Source organism: Perca fluviatilis, chromosome 6 (assembly GCF_010015445.1).
Source record: "Perca fluviatilis chromosome 6, GENO_Pfluv_1.0, whole genome shotgun sequence".
NCBI classification, from domain to species: Eukaryota; Metazoa; Chordata; class Actinopteri; order Perciformes; family Percidae; genus Perca; species Perca fluviatilis.
In genome coordinates, this window is record NC_053117.1 from 16637666 (window position 1) to 16665077 (window position 27412).

At 40.0% G+C, this 27412-nt stretch overlaps 1 protein-coding gene across 2 annotated transcripts in view; it reads left to right on the top strand.

Annotated features, from left to right (window-relative positions):
• si:dkey-40c11.2 (drebrin-like protein) overlaps positions 1-26032 on the top strand; it is a 35177-nt gene extending 9145 nt beyond the window's left edge. The window contains exons 2-16 of one of the 2 annotated variants that reach the window (XM_039803498.1): positions 10585-10640; positions 10902-11014; positions 11857-11931; positions 18215-18358; positions 18638-18715; positions 18890-19041; positions 19169-19223; positions 20257-20331; positions 20534-20645; positions 21725-22264; positions 22812-23222; positions 23393-23491; positions 23614-23747; positions 24611-24662; positions 24777-26032. In XM_039803498.1, the coding sequence (XP_039659432.1) occupies positions 10585-10640; positions 10902-11014; positions 11857-11931; positions 18215-18358; positions 18638-18715; positions 18890-19041; positions 19169-19223; positions 20257-20331; positions 20534-20645; positions 21725-22264; positions 22812-23222; positions 23393-23491; positions 23614-23747; positions 24611-24662; positions 24777-24913 (2233 nt within the window). In that variant the 3' untranslated portion in view covers positions 24914-26032. The remainder of the gene's footprint in view (positions 1-10584; positions 10641-10901; positions 11015-11856; positions 11932-18214; positions 18359-18637; positions 18716-18889; positions 19042-19168; positions 19224-20256; positions 20332-20533; positions 20646-21724; positions 22265-22811; positions 23223-23392; positions 23492-23613; positions 23748-24610; positions 24663-24776) is intronic. The other variant, XM_039803499.1, reaches the window with a different exon arrangement.
• Positions 26033-27412: the final 1380 nt, after the last annotated feature.

A 27412-nucleotide genomic window follows, 5' to 3' on the forward strand; every position in this document is an offset into this window, starting at 1 on the left:
TAGGCCTGTCTGTGGCTCAAGAAATAGTTTGACATGTTATGGTACAGTACTAAATATTGCTATTATATTCTGTGTCATTCTGACAATATAACATTACAAAAAAAACCTGAGCAATTAGTAAAATAAAACATAACAAGAAGACATACAATAGGACATAGGATAATCAACCCGTTCTCCCTCCCAACTCGTAAAATACTGACGTTTGGTCAGTGGCTCTTAGCATTGAATACTGATGCAAAAATCACCCTTTAGCGTCTGTGTGTAACACACCGGGCATTGCAGCAGCTTGACCGTGGCGCTGTAAGATGATGTAGTAGATGTATTATTAAGAGCAACAACGGTAGCGAGTAGTATGAAAGACCGAAAATCCGCGTAAGGAGGTTGGTTGGGGTGGTGGATGGGTCAAACAACACAAAACAGGACTCCGGGGTTCTTTTTCCGTTCTTGTCCCGCGTGTCACTGAAGCGTACATTTCGTAAGCCCACCCACAATCTTTTCCTAAACCTAACTGTCTCGTTCTTGTGCCGCATGTCAGTTAAACGTATGTTGGCTAGACGCCAAAGGGCTAGACGCTAGTCCTGAGAAAAGTGACGCCAAGAGTCCCAACAAAGCGCGTTATATATAAATATGACGCTAAAAGGAGACTTTTTGCGTCAATAAGAAACGCCAAAGGCACCTCACCAAGCGTTGTTTTTTGACGCGATGGAAGTGAGAGCTTAGGTGTGGCTAGTGTTGTGATTGAATCACAAAGATTAAAATTATTATTACTTAGCATCTCTTATTATCCCCCATGCCTTGTCTCTCTCCCTCTTTTCTTTGTCATTAGCCATCCTCGTTACAAACAAACCTCATCTTAGAGTACATGTCATGCCACAACACTTGCCTTTCATACGGTGCAGATTATATTACACAGAGAGAAATGTGGTAGCAAAGTAATTAGAACATGTGCAGCTCTGTTTACACAATGACAGGCTAGTGTTATCTGTGGATTAACTAGTGGCTGTAACACAAGACCAACTGTTGTCCATGCAGTTCATCACAACATCCTGTTCAGCTGTGTCACACCCCCAGTCTACGTGTAACCATAGACTGTATCTGAAGTGTTTTTTCAGTATTTGTTGTAAGTTTGTTGTTTTGGGACATTTTGAATTGACACACAGCAGCTTTCATTCACTCTTTGTCCATCCCCCGCTCTTTTTTTCATCTGCCTTAGCACAGAGAGAGGGCTGTTTTCTCTCACTGGTCCTTGGCACTGATTTAATTACTTATTTGTTTAGTTTGTCATATTCTAAACTTCTCTGGCTCCCATATTTTGCTGAGAACAGACATTTTCCTCCCTCCCCTCCTTCTGTCAACATTCCATCCAGTCTCTCCCTCGGCCACTCACTACCTCACCCCCCCATTGACTCATATTGTATGAACTCTGTTGTTTTACTTTCTTTACCCAAGTTTTATTACATTTAATTTAGCCACACTTTCTGCTCTTTCTTATAATTTTGGTCTCCATCGCCTCTGTCATTTCTGCCACTATTCACCGTTCCCTCCAGGACCAAATACCTTCAGTGGTCTGTAATAGTCTCCAGGGGAGTCTGCTGTGTCCTCCACCCAGTCAAATACTATACAGATCAGTCAGTGTTACACAGTGGGTGGATCTGAGCAATTACTTTTATGGGTCAAATAGGCAGCCAACTGATACTTTACAAATTCACTTGCAACGCTCTCTTTAAAAGGGGAGTTAAACATGATTTATCGTCAGTATGAGCATGACTCCATCAATGCAAAATAAAAAAGCAAATACATATTTTCATGGAGACAAAGTACATGTTACTTGAAGTTGTCCTGCTCAATACATGCATGTAGAAACGGATACTTTTAGAGTTTTCTTTTTATTCATGTTTGCATGAAAAGCCAAAAGAAGATGAGAAAGGACACAACAACAACAAACAAACAAAGTTGAGACTTTGGACTAACAGGTCACATTTCTAACCCAGCATGTCTAAACATCCTGTTGTCCAACTGGCTAAGTTTTCAAAAGTATTTGAAACATGCAAAGCAAGCAGTGGTTTTTGCATTACTTTGTTTGCTCCGGAGTCACTGGAGGTTTCTTGATTGGTAGATTTCCATTCATACAATTAGACTTTTTAGAAAAGTAAAAGATAAAAGCTTTGGCAGTTTATGACTATGAGTAATACTGTTATGTTATAGCTTCAAGCAGTACCATGGTCCTAAAAGTAGATCAATAGTACATTAGCTCAATAGCAGAGCTTCACATGGGACAGTGTTTTCATTTCAATTCTATCAATTGAAGTATTAATATGGATTCATATTTGATCTGAATGAACAGTTTTGTGTTGATCTGAATTGTCAGAGCATAAGGTGAAGCTTTTCAACAAGGTTTCTGTTGGTTGCCATTATAGTAAGATTACTGCAGGCGCTTGGATTAAACACAAATTGAAGATCAACTCTTTTGTGTGTGGTGCATTGTCACTGAAGCGTTATGACTTTTACAGATGCATTGTTCCTTATGTTGCATCATTTTCACTATTAAAATGGAAAATTCTAGTGTTTATTCTCAGAGAATGTAAGGCTTTCATCTACAGTTACATTGCTATAATTTATTAAACCTTACTTAATATTACTAAACCTTACTAAATGTAAAGCATTGTGTGTGTGTGTGTGTGTGTGTGTGTGTGTGTGTGTGTGTGTGTGTGTGTGTGTGTGTGTGTGTGTGTGTGTGCGTGCATGCAAATGCTATTGATTGGGACTTGTCATGGTTTGGTTATTGTTAGGGATCGACTGATACTGTTTTTTCAAGGCTGATACCGATTATTAGTAGTTAATGTAACCGATAACCGATATTTGGAACTGATATGCATTTACAGTGAAAATGAAAATCTTTAAGTCAAAATTAAGATTTTGGAATGTTACAAACTCCAACACAAAACTTAGTTTAAATGCTTTAAGCAATTATTTAATAAATTAGAAACTCTCAACATAATACACAGTTAAACATGGTCAGATAGTGTTGTGGAGAGCCGTATATAGAGAGAGTTTGGCCAACTAGGGAATCGAATGTCCTGAGCTATCCCATTAAGCGATTGGTTCCGAGGTGATCATGTGTTTTGTGGACTCCATGTTGGATCTCAACATTAATCTGATTCCCATTGACCTAGGGCAGGGAATAGTGGAAACATTTAATAAATTATTAAAAAAAATAACTGAAAAAATGCCCTACTGTTGCACGTTTGACTGCAATGAAAGACAGGGAAGCGGCAAAATATTTCACAAGTTCCCCTGTGAACCAAAAAGGCGAAAAGTATGGGAGCTGAAGGTGAAAAGAGCAAACTGGAGGGAAAGTGACTACTCATTATTGTGTGAGGTAAATGTCAATTTCTCTCTTCGACTTATGATAACAAATTACAATAGGACACATATAGTAATACCATCGTTAATGTGTACCATGCTGTCAGAAAAGTTCTAACACTGCTTTAGAAATGAATGAAGTTTGAAGTTAGCCAAGCCTTATGCTAGCGTTAGCTTTTTCGCTAGTACTCCATGTACCTAAATGTTTAGAAATGCTTGTGATCTTGCCATAGTCATGACTTGAATTTAAGCTAATCTGACTTCAATTGTCATCTGTAACTCAAATCTAATATATTGTGACCACAGATCACCAAATATTATTAATACATAACTTTGCCTCGGTTACTACTAAGTTATTATTGCTAGCGTGATAATGTTATGGTCCTGTCTTACCGCGATTTACACCTGACCAAAACACACTTTTTACCCGTATGCTGCTGGTCGCATTATCATCAGAATCACATAATGTCTTAGGCTACGATATGGGAAGGGTTTATCGAGTTAATAATAATAATAATAATAATAATAATAATAATAATACTAGCCTAACAATATAGTACATTACAATGCAGCACTAGTTACAGTTACAATTTTAGCCATCGAGTAAGTTTAACCTGTCCTCGGTGATGGTTACGTCAGGACTCGGGAGACTGAAGAGAAAAAGAAAGGTAAACACTGGTAAGAGACTTATTAGGCTACATGGTCACTCACTACAATGGGCATTTTTCAGAGGCCCATTTACGATATAGAAGGTAAATACACAGTGGAATATTTCCGTAAGGGCCTTTTACATATTGACAAACGTTGATAATAACATGTATGTGCCTGTTTATGGTGAAAATAAGCGATTTATTTCAAGATAGCATATTCGCCCCATAGGGTTACACTGTAGAGTCATCTGACGATAGTATCCAATATGGCGCCCATGATTTGAGTTGGCCAAACTCTCTCTATATACGGCTCTGTGTTGTGGGACATTAAGTCAGACTCAGTGGTGAGTGAAACCGAAGCAGAGGGACAGACACAGAGCTGTAGCAGAGCCAAAGTAGTGCACTTTTTAGTCAATTTAACTTTATCGATTATCAGGCAAAAAAAACGCCGACACAGATAATCTGCCAGGGCCAGGGCCGATAATCGGTCTATTCCTAGTTATTGGATCAAGGTTTCTGTGCTAGGCACTACCATCACATCATAACCTAAATGTAGAGCTTCTGCCAGAGGTTTACATAAGGCCTTTCCCTAAGCCAGCTTTACTTCTGACACAATAATACACTTGGAGCAGACCAGACACAGACTGGAGATTGTTAGTATATGATTTATAATAAAAATATCATTATTTCTTGCACAATTAGGGATTTTGTTGTACACTGCCCTCCTCATGGGGCGTTACTTGAATCCCATCTCAGTGGGAGAGGGAGGGGCATGTTAAGTATTGTCTTCAGTTGAAATGACAGCGAAGGGATATTACATCTTACTTCATAAACCCTACACTGCTTTAGGATGTTTGGCTTGGTCACGTGACACCCCACATCATTGTGGGGCTCAACAAATGTCCCCTTAGCTATTGTCTTTGGTTTTTGTCTGCTCTTTGCCTTGTGACTTTATCTGCACATCAACATTGTTTTCCAAAGAGCAATACATATAAAACAAATAAAAACTTTATTTCTCTATTTAATTAATAACCAAGATGCATTTCATCAGTGGCAAGTAGAAGAATATTACTTTACTAATATAATTTTAAGTTGTCCTTTAGGAGACTTCGGTGCCGTGTTTCAACCCCCCTCCCGCTCAGCAGCTGGCATTAAGGGGCCCTGTTGCTTGGACTGTAGGGATTACAGTGGTTACAGCCCACTCTCTGCAGGGCACCTGTCTGAACCCTCTGCAGCAAACCATGAGTATGAGGGCCAAGACTATCCCTTTTTTGTGTGCTTTTCCCTTCTCTGTTGTCTTTGCAACTTTCCTCTTACCTGCTTTTCAAGAGAAATGGTCACATCTCTTCTCTCCTTTGCTCCCTCCTACCCCTGTCTCTGTTTTTCTGGCACTCCGTTCTCCGAGTGGGAAATTTAATAAGCACAGAGAGGTGTTCATATAAACACCATCCCTCAGCAGCCGCCTACATTATTTTGACATCTACGTTTCATCACTTAATGAGGGGCCAAGGAGACAAAATACTGATTGGGTCGCAGCAGTTTTAATTACTTTATTGTGGGATATGATGATGGACAGTCTTCATACTTTGTGTAGGGATTTCCTAACCAGAACAATATAAAACCTAATGAAACTTTTCTTTATTTAAACTGTGTATGCTCCCTGGCAACTTCTGCCACCATGTTAAAATGTGAACGTGCCTGTGGTTTACCATGCCACGTTTTTTAGTCATACTGTATGCATCACCTTACAGCACGCTGTACCACTCTGTACAAGCCACACAGATGTAGTGGCATTCTCTCTTTTTCCTTTCTCTCCACTTCTTTGGCTTTGATGTTCTATCACTCTCTCATTCCGTCACTTCTTCTCTCTTACTCACATTTCTCAACCTCTACCCATAACCTCCACATGTCTCTGCAGTCCAGACGGACGGAGGAATTTGCACACCACTGGGGTCGCCGTGTGGACACTATATGAGTACCATGCCGGACGGGGGGTGGGGGGTAGGGGGGCGGACTTTTTAAGCAGTCGAGTCTGGCTGGACTTTTTTTGCCCATGTTTGGCGAGAGGAAATGAGAGCTGTGCGCTGTGGGGACGTCTCTGAGTTCCCCGTTCCAGCACAGACAGAGAGGTAGACGGAGAGACTAAAAATAGCACTTGGAGCCCAGGTCAGCTTTGAGAAAAGAGTAAGAAGATGGGGGGCTGATGGGGGAGGGGAGAGAAAAAAAACATATGATGTAAAATGAACTGAACAGAAGGTAGCTTGTGGAAAAACTAGATGAAAATACAAATCTGAAAGAAGTTAGAGCATGAAATAAGCGTTCAAAAGACTGCATTGTTAAAATCACAGGTCTTGACAAAAGCCTCACACGAGAGTTGGTGGGACCACTGGGGATGTGTGTGCAATTTGTGGAACAGCAGGGGAAAAAGGAACGAAAGAATGATCTGATGGCGAGCATAATCTGGGCAGTGAATCCTGGTGGGAGCTCCCAGCCTCTCATCCATTTTCTCATATCTTTCTCTTCATGCGCAGTTTATCATATCGTAACAGCATGCATAACCGCAAATCTCTCATATATCTCCCCCGCTGGCAAAGATGGAATAAATGACCCACGAGCCCACAAGATCTTCCTGTCAGAGAGACACAGAGGGAGGGAGTGTGGAGTCGAGGGAGAAAAAGATGAGGATGAGATATTGCTTGGGTTTCTGAAAGATGTATGTTGTGCTATAGGAATTAAAGTAGGAGGGAAAGAAATATGTTGTATGAGACGGTCAGAATAATGATTTTAAAGTAGTAATGATGGGGAGATATCAACAGAATACATGAAGAGAGAGAGAGAGAGAGAGAGAGAGACATACAGACAGAGAGAGAGAGAGAGAGAGAGAGAGAGAAGGGATGGTGAGGTGAATAAGGAATATGACAAATGGTTATTGGTTCTGGGGCTCAAAATGTATTTTCATAGGTTCATTTTGCTCCGTCTTATCGTATTACAATGCAAAGTACGATGAAATGCCCTCCTTGAGAACATCGAAACAAAACTGGATGATAGTGCAAGGGAAGAAAGTCTCTTTAGAAATGACAATACAGGAGTAGTGTGTATTTGTGTTCATATTACCACACTGAAACGGTTCATAGTTTAGCCTGGTGAAGCGGAATGCCAGGATAAGTGAAAACAAGGCCTTCTGCAGCACAGCTTACCATCTGCTTCTGTTATGTTCATCTTGAAATGGTAGAGCGTAGCATGTTTGGAGGTATAACAGAGGCTCTGGTAGTCCAAAACAAACTATCCCTATTGTTACTGGCTCAGGCTTACAGTATATTTTGTGTGTGTGTGTGTGTGTGTGTGTGTGCACGTCTGTGTTTATGTACTGTATGTATGCCTGTGTACTCTGAGATGAATGGCTGTTTATTTGTTGAATAGCTGCACTGAGTGGTTGGCTGTGGTAATGATGCACAATCATTCCTCACTGTAAATTACTTTAACAAAAAGTTTCAGATTATTATTCTTTTCTTTGCCTCACCCTCTCCCCTTTTCGTGCCCTTCTCCCCTTAATGATGGCCTCTTTTCCTACATTTCACATGTCTCTTCTCTTCTCTTCTCTTCTCTTCTCTTCTCTTCTCTTCTCTTCTCTTCTCTTCTCTTCTCTTCTCTTCTCTTCTCTTCTCTTCTCCACCCTCCCTCCCTCTCTCAGAGCTGAGGTCATAGCTGGCTGAGTCTAGAGGTGGGCTGGAGTACCGACATAAGAGAGTCTGTTTTTCTCATCAGTCAGCGTAGCTGTCCAGAAACCTACATGGGTGAAGGAGTGGGGGTCTATCTGCTCTGTTAGTTAGGAAATATTTTTCTGCTATGAATACTGCTTCTGTTACATTACAGTAACAAAGATGATCAAGAAGAGAGAGAGAAAAGGGCATCCGGATATGTGACATATCATGGGTCAGCTACAGAAGGGTGTCCATAAAACTGTGTTAGACACTTCAGCAGGGTATACACTTGTAATGCGAACCTGAACCTTAACCATCTGTGCAGTGAGCATAGAGGGAGAACTGTCCCCCTGGAGTCACGGCACCACACTGCTGGCATATCCAGATTATCCATCAGTGGTTTACCACAGGGTTTGACATTATCCTCTGTTACAGTAAACGTGTAAAAACATGTAATATCTAGAACTGGGAACTATTGCAGGCCTTCTCGTCAAAGATAATCCACTCATTTCATGTCAGCAACAAGGAGTCACTCAACCATGGAAATACTGTGTAAGCAGGTTTCATTTCAATTTCAGCCAGGCAGATACTCTTTTAATAAAACCATTGAATGGGGAGAACAGTCCTTAAAATGAGACTTTCAAAAAAAAAAGTAGAAAAAGGTTCTTGATCCCCTCAATAAACTTTATTGTGCCAATGCATTATGTGTTCTTCCTGAAGGCATAATAATAATGTTTATTACAGTAAAGAGATCACCCTATTTATACTTTAAAAAAAATACAGATTTCGTAGATTTTGATCATTTCTTACTTTGGTTGCTTGTAAACCCCTTGACCTTGTTAGTATTATAGACAGAGATTAAGTAAAGTCTTAAGGAGAAAAATGGCTGGAAATAGGATTTTGCAACTCCATCTAAGTTAAAGCTCTGGCAGAACAAAGAGTCTCCCACAGCACACAGTGTATCCTCATGTGCAAGCCTGCTCCCTGTGGGCGGAGAATTTGCCTATTCAATTAAGACTCCTTCAGAGGCACAGTGACCTGTGAACTTGACTGCTCGTGAATGGTGACCTTTAGGAATGTCTCGAGGACCAGGCATCAGTAAATGTGGATTGGTTTTGTAAGCTCTGAATGCTGTTAAGACTAATGAGGGAGTGGAGTGTGTTGTTCGTATAGTCATCGTTGCTAGACTAATCCCTAAAGACATGTATGTGAATGATCCGGGTGACACATATAATGCTCACTTTAATGCTGGAGAACCCTGGAGAATGTTTCCACAAATTTCTTTATGTTCTGACAAAATGTTATTGAACAATACTTTGTTTGGCTTGATGACATGATATATATATATACAGTAAACACCTGTCAGCATTATCAGCACATCAACACAATGAGAGAACAGTTTCAGCCTGCCTCCTCACACATGCAGGGCCAGCATGCAGCTTGCTCAATAAAGGGCGCACAATATGGTTATTGTGTCCTCGGCACACTCACACCCATAACGATTGACTTGTGTTGCTCTTTGGTCTTTGGAAAGACAGAGACTTGTTGTATCAGGAAAAAAATAGCAGAGTGACTCAGAGATGCTAACAGAGTTAGCTGGCCTGTTGTTAGTCTTTATGCCAAACTGCTGCTTTTTTTTTTACTATGGCCTTAGTATAGTATGCCAAAACGTTACGCTGAACTAATACTTTCTTTTTCTCTCTCTGTCTCTGTGTCTCATTCTCCCTATCTCTCACTCACTCCCTCCTCCCGACACACATCCGCAAACGCAGACCATTCACCTTTGTCCCATTGTAATAGCTGCTCATGGCCTTACACTCTTCCAACCCGGCTCCAGATGTTATTGACACACCCCCAGGAATCCTACAGCGAGAAATGTACACAGACACACAGTCAGAGACACAGACACATACACACACTAAAGCTTTAACAATTCATCTCTCTGCAGGCCACCTCGTAAAGTCACTTACACTCACACACATTAACCCCCAGTTGTGCTTCAAATACACATGAATCAGGATTGTGTTAGACGCATGTCATGTCAAATAGCACATGGGTATCATTTTGGACTCTGAACTACTGGGATAGATAACAGCCAGGAGGATGCGTAGCAATGCAAGCGCCAAAGTAAGAATCCAGTTTCTCAATTCCCAATCTTTGTTTCTCTTTAGTTGATTAGGAAGTCACACATTTCTGTTTTGGAGATTCTGCAACAAAGCTAACATTTCAAAAACAATCACTCTGCACTTAGTTTGTTCAGGTGTGGAGTTGTATCTCACTGGTCTCATGAAAACACACCAGGAGTTGTTGCCACAGTGACCCACAGTTTAAACTGACTAAAAGGGTGCGGTAGGACAGGTTTTCACCTGCAAAATGTCAAAAGCCCCGTAGCTGTGAACAGCACTGACTATATTTATTTCACATAACGTGCTGCTGAGTGCCTTCCTGTTTTACGCATGTACTGTAAAGGCCTTTGGGAGTAAAGGCTGTGACACAAGTGCATGTATCACAGCTGAAGATCATTCATTTTTCTTGGTGCATTGTAGAGATGCTTTGCACTGCAGGGAAGCTTGTTATGGTTAAGACAAGTATGGGCAGTAAAACATCTGGCTTTGCATGTGTGCGTGCCTCTGTGTGTCCCCTGTGCCCAATGAGAGACTGAACCCAGCTGTCCACACGCTCATGCTTGGATATGAACGTTTTGGCTGAGCCTTTACTCTTGGGCATGCAGAAATCAAACAAGTAGTCATTTTAGTCTAGAAAATTCAAGCTGTGTTTTGTTGACACTCATCATTACAATTGCGTCTGTAATGTTTATGTCACCCACATTTCTCAGAAGCTGACTTGTGTGTTTGTCTGTATGTCCACAGGGCAATATTCGCATATGATGGAGTCACCAACAAGCTCAAACTGGCTGACTCAGGAGGTAAGAAGGACTGTCATATGTGGTATGTTTGTTAGAAAGGCAACATTTGAATGTTTAAGCCCTACAAACAATGCAACTTGTCAGCTTCTTCACTTTGGCCTAAAAGGAAGTCGCATGTCCGCTGGCGTTTAGAGAATATTCGAACATTCTTATAATTTGCTATTGAGAGAAAATGTAGCATTTCTGTTGTCGAACGCTCCATCAGTCTCCTTTTTCCTTTGTTGCGCCAACTTCTCCTTATCCCTCACTCCTTTCTAACAGCGGGTGGTGTGGCAGAGCTGGCAGGGAAGTTTCACATCTCGAAGCCTCAATATGGACTGTGCAAAGTGGGAAGTGTGGAGACAGGAGGCCCCCGGATTGCAATGATCAGCTGGGTGAGTGGCAGACAGGCTCATGGGGCTTAGCTCATGTAAGCACAAGCTTATCATGCTAAAGAAACAAACCTACTAGCAAAAAGTTACAGAAACACACGTAAGCTTTGCACTTACATATGAAAATAGCAGGTACACACACAGACTTGCATTCATTTAGATACAGAAAAGTCATTTGGCAGGTCCAAGATAATGGGTTTAACATCTTAAGTGGTACAGACAAATCTGTGCACTGATTAATCTGTAAAATGCACTGGAGAAAATCATAAGCTGCTTGATTTATTCACATTCTATGGTCCTGTTTTGACATAGGCTTATGTGGCATCTGACATGTTGGAAAATGCTGTGAGAATGTAGCACGTACCTCATTCTAATAGAAAACTTTATGACTCACAGGGCATGTCTGATATTTGTCAGACAGTTGTGGAACACTTGTAAACAGGCAGGTTGCCCCTGCCTCTGATTGGTTGAAATCTGGCCATGAATTGGTCCAAGAAACAGATGCTGGGACAATGTTTACAATGTTGCCGTTCTGCAGCCATGGTGGGATGGTGTTACATCTGCAGCCAGTCGAATATTTAAAAAAAACATATACAATTCTTTTTATATTAGGTTCAGAAATATGCAAAATAATGCTGCATAGTTATATAATGATATGCTGTAAATTGTACTTCATAATTAATATTTGAGCTTTTATGTTTTCAGTGAGTCATCTATCCAAATGGTGAAACAGATTATAGCAATGTGAATCCTATTTTTCCTCAGCCTCTCTTCCTCCTCTTTTTAAGTCCGCTCCGATAGGTATGATATGAATGTAAGTGTCTACATCCTGTGTTTGTCCACAGGTCGGCCAAAATGTGGATGACTTCCGAAGGACAGAATGTGCCAGCCACATTCCAGCCATTAAAAGCTTCTTCAAGGTGCAGTAGATCAGAGTGTGTTTAATCACAAATCACTCACTTTTGTGCATTTCATCCAGTAGTTTGTCTATTTTGTGTTCCCCATTAAACTATGCATTAAAGATGATATAGTTCAGGCTGTGACATCTTTAGCATTGAGGAGGGGCAGACATAGTCCAGTACATGAAAATAACCTGGCACTCTTTGTTTTCGCAAAAAATCCCTGCTATAGTTCTTCCTCTTCAGTTTTTTTTTTTATCTCTGGTCTCTAGACTTTGTGCTCACAAACTATATTTACTCACAGCAGTTTACTTTGTATTGTTTTGAGTTTCCTGTCCTCAGTCCACTTCCTGTTCTATTGCGTTTGGTTATGCGATTGGTCTATCTGCCATGTCGCTACCAGGGGGAGACAGCTACGTTTGGGCTTGAAAGCTCCATTGTTTGTGGTGCAAACTGAAGTCACATCACATTCTCTAGTGGTGATCGGAGAGACAGGAAGTAGAGGGAATAGGTGGGAATAGGTGTGTATACGGTATAACAGCAACTTCATCCATCACCATGCTAGCTGCAACTTCTCTCCATCTGTGCCCCTGTGCATTTCAATCTTACTAGGAGAGGGTCAACTGACCAATTATAGGTTTACTAGTTCCCATATAAAGGCATCACCCAGTCAACTGCAGAAGCATCTGTGGAATGTTTGTTGTTTTTTTGTCTCTTTTTTTTTTAAACAGTAAATGTCGAGTCTGGGATTTTGTGAGCCACTGTCCGAAAGGGGCCTAACCCCTCTGTGAGATTGTGTGTGTGAAAGAACACCATTGGGCCTGTGTACATATTCATGGGGGATTTTAAAATTGTAGAGAAATGATTACATGGTCAATATGGCGTGGAGTGAAGAAAATTGTCTCTCCTTCTGAGAATTGTGGGAAAATTGGGAACCCTAACCTTAGCGCACACACACACACACACACACACACACACACACACACACACACACACACACACAAAGGCCTGACCTGTGTCACGACAATGCAATCAACTTATAGTCACTTCTGTCAGTACTAACTCACTTCTCTGTGGATAATGAAAAAAAGGGAACAGAAATTATTTATTTTAGATCAAGACCAAACTGTAATCTAATCTAAGTTTATGTTTCCTTTACACAGCAGTTCAGACTTAGATTTATTAGTTAGCTTACAGTTAATAGTTAGCTGGTTCAGACTTAAAGAGAACATACTGTATCTCCAACATGGATATCTTAGCCAAGCATATGGACTTCATTTGCAAAGACTGTAGTGATGATACGTAACTGTGCTATCCTGTCTTCTGTTCATTCTAACTGCCAGCAGATGTGACGTTTTTCACACTATGATGGCCATGTAATCGTCTTTATTCATCTTTCCTATCACATATTCACATATTCATGAACAAAAATATTTTTTTTGTAAAAGCTGACTTCATATGCTGGCAAAGAATAATGTAAACATCATGGGAAGCTTGTAAAACAGCACAGCAGTCTGCGTCATACCTTTGTCTGGGAAATCATCTGGGTTTGGTGTGTGATAAATTCCTGAAAAATGATTACTCAAACCATTTTGTTTTATAGTTTCTATTAATCTTCACAAATATTTCACCGTGCCTGGCAAAAAACAGTAGTCCAAGAAGTGAGACTGTATAAAAATTCTTATTTATACCAGCTGATATCATAGTTTGTTATCTGTGGAGACCTCACAAATGTCTCATGTTTCAAGGATAACAAGCACCAAATGACTTCTATCACAGGCTCCATATTCTGTGTCCATTAAATTTGAGTGGTATAGTAATGTTGATCAGTCAATTAAGAGTCGATCAATCGATGAGTCTGTCGGCGCTCATTCAGAATTCAAAGTCTCTTTTTTACTGAGGAAAAGTTGTGAGCATGTGGCTTGTAATTTTAATAGATTTTTAAATTGAGTATAGTATATGCAAACTTTTTCCACCAATGCTAATGCAAAGTCAAATATATGGCATTACATAATGCGTTCATGAAAACTCATAGGCAACCTGTTTTAAGGTCACCTCTCTCGTTTTGATTCTTTTGTAATCTAAAATAATACGTGACTGATTTGACATTGTCTCAGGGGACCTAGAGGGCTAGTCTTTTTTAGGAGAAAGGAAATCAAAATAGTAGGAGGTAGTAGGATAGTTGCTGATGTTACCTATGCCACCAAGGCAAGGCAAGGTTGAATCAAATCAGAAAAATAAACAGATGCAGCATTAAAGAATCCTGACTCTCTTTTCTACTTGACCTTGTGATGACTGGGAAACAAAACTACTGAGATAACCCACTTACATAAATTGAGTGACGATAATAACTTGGGGCTCAACTACCTTGTTTTCTTAGAATCTTGGCTTTTATTGCCATGGATACAGTAAGTTAGAAATTCCCTCTGCACTTTGTTAGTTTGTATTTGTTATTTGCTTCTTTCTTTCTTTCTTTCTTTCTTTCTTTCTCTTTTTCCTTTTTTTTCTCACTCTGGCTTGCTATGCTGCATGTCCCAGCTGGCAGTGAGGGGTTTTTCGTTCAGGCGAGTCTGCAGCAGCAGATTTGGGTATGTTGCATACTGTACTCCAGTGTGGTGTTAAGTTATGAAAACTAAAATATGAATAGGGTGCAGATGTTTCCATTGTTCTCTGTTTCTACTGAAAGAATAACAGAATAGTGTGAGTCAGAAGGGTGTGTGTGTGTGTGTGTGTGTGTGTGTGTGGGCTTGTTTAACTATATTCGTGGGGTCCAAAAACCGGGAGTTCACTTGTTGGGTCCCAACAGCTTTGTGGGGCCAAAATGCTGGACCCCACAAGTTTAAAGGGCTGTTTGAGGGTTAAGACTTGGTTGTGGGATTAGGGATATAATTAGGTTATGGTTAGGGTTAGGGTAAGGGTTAAGGTTAGGCATTTAGTTGTGATGGTTAAGGTTAAGGTAAGGGGCTAGGGAATGCATAGACAGATTCCCCACAAAGATAGTGTGTGTGTGTGTGTGTGTGTGTGTGTGTGTGTGTGTGTGTGTGTGTGTGTGTGTGTGTGTGTGTGTGTGTGTGTGTGTGTGTGTGTGAGTGATATACAGTAGTTAAATATGAAATGGTTGTAAAATTGTAAATGAAGACACAGGAGAATTTGAATCTTTTCTACCTTTTAATTTGATAATTTAATTTAATTAATCAAATGTAATATGACCATAACTTTATTTGGCGATATGACAGCCTAGCACGATGCCAAATGTCTTTTAAGGTGGAGCAGGAGATTTGGATTGCAACAAAGAACAGTACTTCTATTGTAAATATGGAATATAGCAACATGTCTGCGTCAAGCCACTAAACCCTGAAGCACATTAGATCATCTGTCTGTCATCTCACCCTTACACACTTCAGAACAGAGGATTTCATTTCATGTCAACCAACATCGGCCTCTATTGTTGCTTCTGTCTCTCATTAAATGGCATGAACATAAAAGGCTAATACTGCAACAATAATCTTATCTTACAGTTTATGAATCAACTAACATAGTTTATGTTTAAAGAAACTTTTAAATCAGTAATAATTTAGCTAGTTTAACAGTTTAACAAAATTGGGTAACACTTTATTTGATGGGATGTGCAAAAGACTGACATGACACCGTTATAACCATGACATGACACATGTCATAAACATAAAGGAGTCTTTAAGAATCTTTTTTATGACTCTTGTCATTAAGTGTCATTCAGTAAATTATGCAAAGTTAGCATTGTTTGAGATGTTTTTGTTTTTTGGACAACTTGACATTAACCAGGACAACAATGTCTGTGTTATGACAACTTGACATTAGCCTTGAAAACATAACCTGTCATAAATCAGTCCCTCCAGAAAAACGTGATTATGCGATCGCATAATTCAATGCATAATCAGCCAAAAAAGCAGGGTGTTGGGGGAATCACTTTTTTTTCTCTTTTTCATCAAACCGCAATTTTTGCAAGTTCCCGCAATTTTTGCAAGTTCCCGCAATTTTTCAAGTTCCCGCAATTCTTGCAAGTTCCCGCAATTTCATTGCATAAAGTTGCATAAATATCCCACATATTCCATCGCATTTTTTAAGAAAATGTGCCACATAATCAAGGATTTTTGCCCGCAACAATCACAAAAAAAACTCATATGTCATAGCAGGCCTAACTATCAAACTTAAAGTGTCTATTTAAAACTGTCATAAGTGGTTGGTTTTTACATTGGCTGTCATGATACCATTATAATTGTGTCATGAATATTTTTCCTTGACCTCAAGTCAAGGAAAAATGATTTATTAATTTATTTATTAATAATAATTTGCCCTGTCATAAAGTTTGATTTCACCATCAAATGCTTTTATAACGGTATCATGAATAATTCCCTTGACCTCAAGTAAAGTGGAACCATTTGGACTTGTCATTAAGATGTCATAAAAGTTTAAGACCATTTTGATGACAGTGAATACAGTACCAACTTGATTTACTGAGTTTTTTTGTCATGTCAGTCTTATGCACGTTCCTTACTGTGCTGTTAGTGCTACCCAAAATTTTAACTCAGACTTATACATGCAAATATTAACATTGATTATAAGTGACCCATGAATTAACTGGGTCAGACTTCGCTTGAGTATCCCCACATCCACCTACTGCCTCTCACAGTCTCGCTGAACAACTCAGTCTGAGTAGGAGAGAAACTGTATGACGCAGATCCAGAGCAGACAGTTTTTGCAGAGTTGAGCACAATTATATCGAGCTGGTATTTCTCATCCTGCCACATCACCTTGGGCTCTTTTTCCTCCCAGAGAGGTTATATTCTTACACCCATAGTACATTTTCATCTCTGAGGTCATCAATGCCCAATGCCACCAATCCTAAAGAGATGGTTGGTTCGCATGCAACATCCCACTTGAATGTTATACTGGGATTTTCCCACTGACATATCTAGGGCATGGATAGGGGTAATCATGACACATTTGCCTAAATAGAGCAGTTTACTGTTGAAGCAGTACTATGAGCTCACATAGAAAGAGTAAAATGTTAAAGCTTTCTGATTTACAGCAAAACACATCTTATGTGTTTGAGACCTCCTCTCATTCTCTCACCTCCCCCTCCTTGTTCTTTTCCCTCTTCCTTTCAACCTGTTTCAAACACTCTAGTTCTAAGAACACTGTTTTTCCTGAGAGCAAACTGTTCTGTTAGCTGTTTAATGTACAATAGGTTTGCCAGACGGTTAAAGTCACATGCACACAGCTGTCTGAACTGTATGTGTTAAATAATATCCACTTGCTACTGCTTTTATATGAACTACCATTAAGTATAGGTGATACCATCGCTAACCCTGGCAGGTTTTGTACCTCCTGTGCTTATTTATATACAGTATAAGTCTGCAGGGTTGGTGTCATTAATGGACAAACATTGCCTGCTACTGGGTGCTTTTGTTTTGGAATGTGGTTTTGTCTGTTCCCATGATTTTCCCAGCATCCCTGGCAGGACTGTGGACTGCTTGTCTGGTCTGTGTGTGTGTGTGTGTGTGTGTGCAGTTGGCAGTGACAGCTAGAGTGATATGGATTATACACTGTACTGACATGTATTATAGGTCACATTGAATGCTCTGTTCAGTGTCAGTGTCAGCGTTGTCACTCAGATAAAGCTGTGGTTTCCTGTTGGAGGCTGAAAGACCTGGCCCTCCATCAACAAGCCTGGACTTACTCTCCATGGAAATTATTCGGAGGTCCTGGCCACATACAAATCCCTGTATACATGCATGGGTTCAGCTCATGTTTAACACCTAACTGTGTCATAGAAATAGCAGCAGTGGAACACTATATTTTGGTTCTGTTGTTTTTGATTATGTTCTATCAATAGTCTTTTTTTCATATCTCTGAATCCCCCATAAACTTGACTTCCAGGTAATGAGTAACTGTTGCATGTTAAGTGAGGGCCTCTCACTATTTCCTTTTTGTTAAAACGCATGCTTTCACACTCTTTTTCTCACTTTCCCTGTCTCACTCCCTATTTTTAATTTTTTCCCATCCCCCCTCTGCCATCCATAACCATCCAAACCAATGCATTCCTGTCCTCACGCTAAAGCCAGGGAGTATTTTCGTTCTCTCACAATCCTTGAAACTGAAGCAGTTGCACAACTGTTTGGCTTCAAATATGCATAACTCCAAGTCAGACCAAGAGAAAACCACCAGAGGGACTGTGTGTACTTGTGTATGGATTTCTCGCTCTCTGTGTGTGTGGCAGTATGTAAGGGGGGATTATATTCACATTTGCTCTTACTTGTTTCAGGAAGCGCATGCGTTCATTAGTGCAGAGAAAGTGGATGATGTGACAGAGGAGAAGATAAGAGCAGAGCTCAGCAAGGCCCATACCCATACTCCTACACAGTGGGTGAGAAGGAGCTCCAGGTCTGCAGAGAAGGAGGACTTAGTGGTGAGTCCGCTGCAATACCTCATCTGCCCATCAGATGGAGACAGAGACTTTCATGTACACATTGTGACACAATGTAAGGTAGAAACTTATTTTCTCAGTGACTTCAGTGTTTACTTTTGATTCCAGTATATTAATTCAGCCATGCTCATTAAAATAATGAAATACATTTGAAAAGGTTTGAAGGATAGTGACTGAAAACGATGCAATTAAGTGACAATTGCCGTTCTCTGCATTGGAAATAATTTGTGGCTCTGCATTCACTATTCCTTTTTCTCATAGGGTACAAACTACAGAAAAACTAATGCTGCAATGGAGATGAGACGAATAAACAGAGACTCCTTCTGGGCACGTGCAGAGGTACGCCAGACTAGCCTTCTCTCGATTTGGCCACATTTGAGTGGCTAAAATATAGTTCAGCGGGATGTTTACTGCTGTTTACATTTGGAAAGCTTTGAAGAGAGATAGTTTTAGATTTGAAAGTAAAATGAAAGTATAATATATTCTACCATTGTTTCCCGTCGTGTGCGTCAGCGTGAAGAGGAAGAGAGGAAAGAAGAAGAGAAGAGACGAGCAGCAGAGGAAAGACGCCGCCTCGAAAGAGAAAGAATTTCAAAGGAGCGGAGGGATGCAGAAGAGAGAGACAGAAAGATGAATGAGAAGCTACAGATGATTGAGGAGCAGAGGTAGGCGCGATGTCTGTTTCTAGTCAATAGTGCCCTCCAGTGGCTCTATTTTGTATAGATTTGGAAGAACAAAGTAGATTTGTGTACACAGGAAATGCACTAATAATGATTTTTGCCTGTCTTGCAGAAGAAAACAGGCAGAGCAAGAAGAAGAGTTGCGCAAAAAGGAGAAATTCAGATGGGTGAGTGAAAAGATGTGTACAACTGCTAGAACTTTACATATTTTGCATGTAAAATGGTGCAAAGTGGTCAAGCCATCTTTTCATGGGTTTTACCTTGTTTACAAATGGACACCTGGCCTGCTGGCTTCTGGCTTTGCAGTTTGGTCAGACTGGCCTGAACTCACTAAACCCTGCGTAAGACCTGGATTGACCTTTGGCTGTGAGAGGTCTGATTCTAAAACTGTAATTGTTTCTGAAGACATTATGACTGACCCTTCAATCCATGTAGACTGTACACTAGTGTCTGCCACAACATCTGCTCATGTTGACAGACTAATGGATTTACTGCTACATGAACAAACAGTGGACTGATTTAAATGTACAGGGAAAGGTGGACTATGTACCCACTGCTGATCATTATGTTTATAATGCCGTTTTTAAGGGACTATATAATTGATAAAGCCAAACAAATCATCCTGTCACAGTCATTGACACACACACTGAATGATTGCTGTGCATAAGTCCCATTAAATAGCAAGACATGACAGACTTCATGACACTTTTACATACAATCATACTGAATGCTGAAAGCACAAACACTCAGGGGTTCTGGCTACCATGTTCAAACTGCAAGACTAAATTATGCGATTTCAAATTATAGCTTAGACACCAGACATTATTGTAAACGAGAGGAAGAGGGATGTATGTATGACCACGGTTCCTCCCTATGGGTTACAACCTCGAGGCTGTCCCTATGCTTGTTTATGAGTGCAAACTGGTTACAGCATGTTAGTTAATGTGAGAGGTGAGGGTTAAGGTGATGTAGTGAGGGGTTTTCAGATGCAAGGTGTTGCTTTCTTTGCCATATTCACAGTGGGCACTGCTTTTTTTGTATAATTAATTAGGGCTAAATGTCAAAACACTTAAGTTTCACAAGTCTCAAGTTTTTTCTACTCAAATTGTTGTATTGTAAATGAAGAGATTGAAAGCAATAAAATGTGTGTGTGTGTGTGAATATGTAAATGTGATTGCTGCTGTGTTTTTGCCCTGACAGGATCAGGAGCAGAGGGAGCATATGGAAGATATGAGGGCTCGTCTTAGAAGGAGTGAGTCTATAGAGAAAGCAGCAGTAAGTGAATCTTAGACCTCTATAAACCCATACAGCAAACATTACTTCATATTGCTTTGAATTAGCGCTTCATTAAAGACCTGAATGGGACACACGTTTGCCATTAGAATGCTAGATTCTTTTTAAAACCAGCTTCAAAACATAAACAGCCTGTTTAATCATTTCAATTTCTTGCCCATTCTGTACGTTACCTGACCTGTAGGAGGCAGCAGCATTAGTGTCCCAGCGCTCCATAAACCCAAGGGAGTTCTTCAGGCAGCTGTCATCATCATCATCATCACAAAGTCCCACCAGCCCCGGATCCTCCCGCACGGGTATGTACCAGTAGCTTAAACAGAGAGTAATGCTACCATGTGTAGGGCTGGGTACCAAATTCCATACTTTTTAGGCACCGACCGAATTGCCTCTAAAGTTTCGAGTATCGAAAAAATGCCACTACATTCAATACCCAATTTCAATACCTAAGGAATAAATCTCATCAGCTTCAGTGAGACAATAAGCATGCAGCGTGCTTCTAACAAGATCGAATAATGTTTGTGATTGGCTGTCTAACGTCACACGTCGTAGAGACACGCAGGAAAAACACTTCGCTATTCACAGAGACGGGGCTCACGTAGTAGGAGCTGAAAAATAAATACAAATAGTTGGGTCGTAATGTGTAATGTTGCAGTTTCTTTTTGTTTTATAAAATTGGTATTGAATTAAGTATCCTTTAGGAACCGGCATCACAGTCGCGGTATTGGGATCGGTTCCGGAATCAAATATTTTTATTAGTTATTTTTAATCAATACCCAGCCCTAACCATGTGTTCACTTGAAGGTCCTGACGAGCTCATTAAAACAGCCCTGTATATATATATATATATATATGGATATATTTATATTATATTATTTATATTATATATTATATTTTAGATTCTTCAAAGTAGCCACCCTTTGCTTTTTTTGATAGCGCTGCAAACCCTTGGTGTTCTCTCAATGAGCTTCATGAGGTAGTCACCTGAAATGGTTTTCACTTCACAGGTGTGCTTTGTCAGGGTTAATTAGTGGAATTTTTCCATTAATAAAAAAAGCAAAGGGTGGCTACTTTGAAGAATCTAAAATATAAGACATGTTTTCAGTTATTTCACACTTTTTTGTTAAGTACATAATTCCATATGTGTTCATTCATAGTTTTGATGCCTTCAGTGAGAATCTACAATGTAAATAGTCATAAAAAAATAAAAGGAAACGCATTGAATGAGAAAGTGTGTCCACACTTTTGGCCTGTACTATATATATATATATATATATATATATATATATATATATATATATATATATATATATATATATATATATATATATATGTATTTATTTATAATTACTCACAAACTGTTTTTTTTTCTCTCCAGGCAAACCATTCAGACGATACCAGCGCAGCCTGACAGACACAGCCTTCATCTTCTCTAAAGCAGAAGAGAGCACATCATCCTCCCCTTACAGTTCACCCCTGGTCTCCCCCTTCTCCCGGGCTCCTCCTTCCCCTATCTACCGCGCCACGTCGCCCCCCACAAGCCCCGATTTCCGCCCCGTCACCTCTCCACAAAGGCCCAGAGCCCCCATGTCACAGCCTACATCACCTCTTCGGCCTGCCCCTCCAGCCTCGGCCCTGCCCAGCGTTCCACAAACTAACAACCAAGAGCAGGCTGTTGTTGAGCCCAAACCACCGTCACCCACACAACCTTCTGCACCTCCGGCCTCCCCTACTCTCTTGGCTTCCTCGTCTCCCAGTTTAGTAAATAACAAGCTCTCTCAGTCACATCCAGAGGCCCTGCCCGCCTCGCCCCCAAATACACCAATCCAGCCAGAGGACTCTGCTTTCTGCTTCGAGCATGGTGTAGCTCCCCAGGCTCCAACAGCTCCTCTTCCAGAGAAACCACAGCCAAACACAGGTAGAGTGGAACAGGACACATCAGTTATATTGGGATGTGATTATTCAATGTTATTATTTTTTCCCTTTTTGACGTAATCGGCAAAGATCGTCTCATTATCGCTAAAACAACAAAATCGGGGTGACGGTGCAGTGTGAAGATGAGCATATTACTCTGCTTATTACTTTGACAAAGACATTGATCGTTTGACATTAAGTAGTGGTTGTTCATTTTTTGTATTAAAGGTTACAGTGACTTAGGTGCTTTTGCCAAAAACTACTCCCACATACTCCAGACTGTGTAAAGCAGGCCAGGAACTATGAATTGGTGCCTTGTTATACAGAAATAACAGAGCTCAGACTATTGTACAGTCCAGTCACAATTAAATATTCCCAAAGTAACCACATACTTTTAGTCATGCCGAGCCTAACTGGAATGTGCACCAAGAGAGCCCGACTTTTGCATGCTTTATAGTTCAGTTCTTCTACCACAGGCATACACAGTCTCTGTGGGCTCTTTTACAACATGTAAGCTTATCAAATTCACAGTTGTGTTTTTAATTATATAGTTTTCCACCCAACAGACCTCAACACATCCACTCATGTGCACACTGAGCTGGTCTCAGACGTTGGCTATAAAGTGCAGGCTGTACTGGTGGAGGAGGACGAGGAAGAGGATGTGGAGGAGCACGAGGAGGAGACGGCTGAAACACACCCACAGCCTTGCACTGTTGCCACAGAACCAGTCCAGACCGAGGCAGGAGAGCAGGATGAAAAAGAGGAGGAAAAGAAGAAGGAAGAGGACAAGGAGGAAGAGGAGGAGGGATTAAAACAGGATGCTGAGCATGCACCACTGGTGTATCCAGTGGAGGTGGTGCAGGAGGAAGAGGAGGCAAAAGAAGATGGAGAGGAGAACGACCAATCTGGAGACAGTCAGGCCCACTCTGAGCCTGCTGAGTTTGCTGAGTCAGCAGTTGCTGGTAGCCCTCTTGTTCTTGTGTCCTGTTATTTTTGACTTGATTGACATGTTTACACTGCATTGTTACACTGTCACACGCCATTTATTTTTAAATGATGTACTGTAGCTTTCTAAAAGTTCATTTGATAATATGTTGCACAGCGATAAAAAGATCACAACCATTCCTTTCAGATGCCGAACCAATTTGTCAAGTAATCAAACACGAGACTGTTGTCCTGTCAACCAATGGGATTACAAATGGAGAGGACACAGAGGAAGAGAATGGCATAGGTTTGACAACAAATCAATTTAAACAATATTGCACAAAGTAGCACTGCTCAGTGAAAATACATTAAAACATTCATTCTCTGTGGTTGTACTGTGATGAATGATTTTCAACTGGTCTTCCTCAGAGCGATCTTTGAGTCCATCTGACACAGAATTCAGCTCACCAGAGCTGGCTGGCTGCTATGATCTTCATGGCACGGCAGAGGAGGATGACGTTGTTGAGGATAAGGAACAGATGATCTCAGAAAATGGACAAGAGGTACCGTAATACATATTGTACTTGCACAGTGTATTGCGCCAAGCCTGTTAGTCCAAAAATGGAATATTCTTCGGAATTCTAAATTAAAAAGGAAATATTGTTGAATATTTGTTTGGGTCCAAAGGTCATCAAGTCATCATATTTTTTTTCTAATTGTCAACAAATCCCACGAAAACACCAAAACCAACAATGTGTTAGTCTGTCTCTCAATATCCCCTGACATCAGTACCCTGTCTGTGGCTCTCAGCCCCAAGCTCATTGGTTCCTCATGAAGATGTAGATCTTTACACAAACATACCGTTTCATTAAAAAAAAGGCTCAGTAATTGTCTAAATAAGTTGGGTACTGTCATTTTCAGCAAACGTTACTCAAACAGGAATAAATAATAATAAAGATAGGAATAAAATAGTGCATTTGTTGGGGACTGTTTTCAGCAGTGGATTAATACACATTCAGCTTACCAGTGAGTATTTACAGCAGCAGGACAGTGTATGTAGCATTTAAAATAAAGCATAATGCTCATAGTAATGTGAGAAAATGTCACCCAGGATAAGGGTGTTGCTGAGTGATGTATTTTTAACACGTTTTGGACAACAATTGATGTTTATTGCAAAGAGAAATAGGATATACCAGGCTTTGGCTACACTAGCTCTTGTCAATAGATCAATTCATTGGCCTTTCATGGGATTTGGTGACAAAAATATAGAATATTGCCAGCCTTATCTTTTAAAATTAAAGTTCATATGAAGAGAGTTTCCATGAAATTGACCTCATTATATTCTGTCTTGTTAATTTTAATTCAACAAGACGTGTATTTCATGATCACAGCCTTTCTCTGACTCCGTCTTCCTTTTCCACTTCAGGTTTTAGCCGAGAGACAAATGTGCGTCCGAGCTCTTTATGACTACCAAGCAGGTAAGCTGCCATTTAGAGGATAATCGCCATGCATGTGCACATAAAGTGCCTCCACTTACAGTAATTACACTGTGATTAGTGGGTATTTACCATGTTATCTTATGTTTCCTACAGAGGACGAATCTGAGATCTCCTTTGAGCCCGGTGACATCATCAAGGACGTGGAAACGGTGGACAAAGCCTGGTGGAGGGGTTGGAGCAAAGATGGCCGTCAAGGCTTGTTCCCTGCCAATTATGTGGAGACCATATAGGCAGGCAGAGACACACTAGCACACACACACACACACACACACACACACACACACACACACACACACACACACACACACACACACACACACACACACACACACACACAGACACTCAGGGATGCCATCTCCCCTCACATTTGTGCATGTTTTTTTTTTTTTTTACCTTAATCCTCCCACTGAAACTTTGTACTCTCTATTTTGTAGGAAGGATAAAGAAAAATGTGACTCCCTGTTTTGTAGAAAGCATAAAGAAAAGTGTGACTCTCTATTTTGATGGTTTTTTTTTTCAGCAAAACAAAATAGTCTCACAAGTATGCAGAAATTACCCAGCCTCATTTTCTTGGATAAAATAGCAGAGACCTTTTCCTGGACCAAAATAACTTATTTCCTTTTGAGATACAGCAGGAATGATGGTGGGAGGGATCAGATCACGATGACAAAGGATCACAAACTTGCTTTTATTGTGAGAAACACAAACAGATTTTTATAGTGTATTGTCTTCTTTTTGATCCACACATATAACAAGCATCCCATTCTGCTCACCGTTTGCTTTGTGTGTTACATTGCTAAAAAAAATTGTTCTGCTCTTGACTGGTATATATAATCAAGATACATGTATCAGACATCCTCTTATAATCATCTTCCTGTATTTTCTGAGTTATGTGTCACACTTTTTAGTTACTGACAGTCTCACTGCACATTTTAATGACCAGAACAGCAGCATAACAAAAGATAAACAAGCAGAGGGAAAAAGGCACTGTGTCGACACCTGTATCTCTCTTTCACACTTTAAGATAGGCTGTATTTTGTTCATATGGTGACGGCCTTTCACACCTTTTGTGACCACGTGTCATCTTAATTTTTCCTAGATTTTAAGAAATTAAAGCATTCCGTCGAACAGACATGAAAAAAAAATCTTCCTATTGTAATCTTCTGTAATATCTCAATAATCTGCACTGTATATAATAATGTATAAAACAACATCAAAGATCTTCTCCTTTTCTATACTTGGCTTGTATGTTTGTATGCTGTATGCTTGTTTGGTGGTATGTATTTTCTTTGTATTTACTCAAAAACTTACAAATATATAGCATCTATGAACTCAAAGTGCCTTAAACTGTTTGTCTCCTGTCCTGTTTGATTCTTCATGTTTATGGTTTTAAACAAACAATCATTATTGACAGCTGTTTTTGAGTGTGCACGTTCTTTCAAATTTTAATGTATAGTGTCTCTAATATTTCGTCATGTTAATGGCGTGTGCCTGTTTTAAATATCAGGGGGGGGAAGCACAGTTTTTCTAAATAACAACAAATGCCCCAATCAGACATTTTGTAGGAATTCTAAAATTGGCCTATGTTATGTATAAATACTAGTGCTGTCAGTTAAACGCGTTATCAACGGCGTTAACGCAAACCCATTTTAATGGCGTACATTTTTTTATCGCAAGATTAATGTTCTTTTTGGCCGAGCAAACTTTGTAGTTTTTTTTACATGCTGTTGCAACAAGTAGTAGCGTTAGAAAAACTATAACACCACACTGGATCTAGCTAGACTGGAAACAAAACAACAGGCATGCCGCACACACGTGTTTGGGCTTGCGAGCCGGCCAAAGAGTAGTAGGCTAACGTTAGGTTTTGAGTGGATGGCGAGCGCAAGATGCCGAAATGGATGCCAGTAAGATTCTGAATGGAAAGTTTACTTTTAAAAAGTTGAACTGAGCTATCATCGCAGCACGTCCAGTCTGAAATACCACTTGATGGCCAAGCACACAGCTGATGCGAATTCTCCGCCCCCTCGTCAAAGCCAGACGACAAAAGCACAAAGCAAGCCGATCCACTTTTCCATGTTGATAAGAAAAAAAGAATGGGACAAAAAGAAATCAAGGGACATTTAGAATAGATAAAAATGTGCGATTAATTGCGAGTTAACTATGACATTAATGCGATTAATCGAGATTAAATATTTTAATCGTTTGACAGCACTAATAAATACGTCAGAGTTATTCACTACTTTTAATTAAAAAATAAATAATTAAATGTAATCTATATAAATAAAGTTGACATAAACATAACTACAACAGTGATCATTAACAGGTGATTACTGGTCTCAGAAAAAATATGCCATTCATTGATTGATTTTGTTCTGCGTAAGAAGAGTTGATCTGTAAATATTCATTCCTTGACGAGAGCTGAGTTCCAGAGAGAGTTTAAAGTGTTTTTGTATGCATGATATTGGAGTTTTTCACGACTAAACTTGATTTCACTAATATATTTTTCTTATGCACTTAACTTCAGTGGTGGAATGTAACTAAGTACTGTACCTAGTTCAACTTTGAGGTACTTGTATTTCCATATTTCCACTTTATTATACTTCTAGTCCACTACATTTCAGAGTGAAGCATTGTACATTTGTCTGATAAAATTAGTTACTAGTTACTTAAAAGATTATTAATGCATCATATATTCCACTGATACATTGTTATATGATATAACAGGTAAG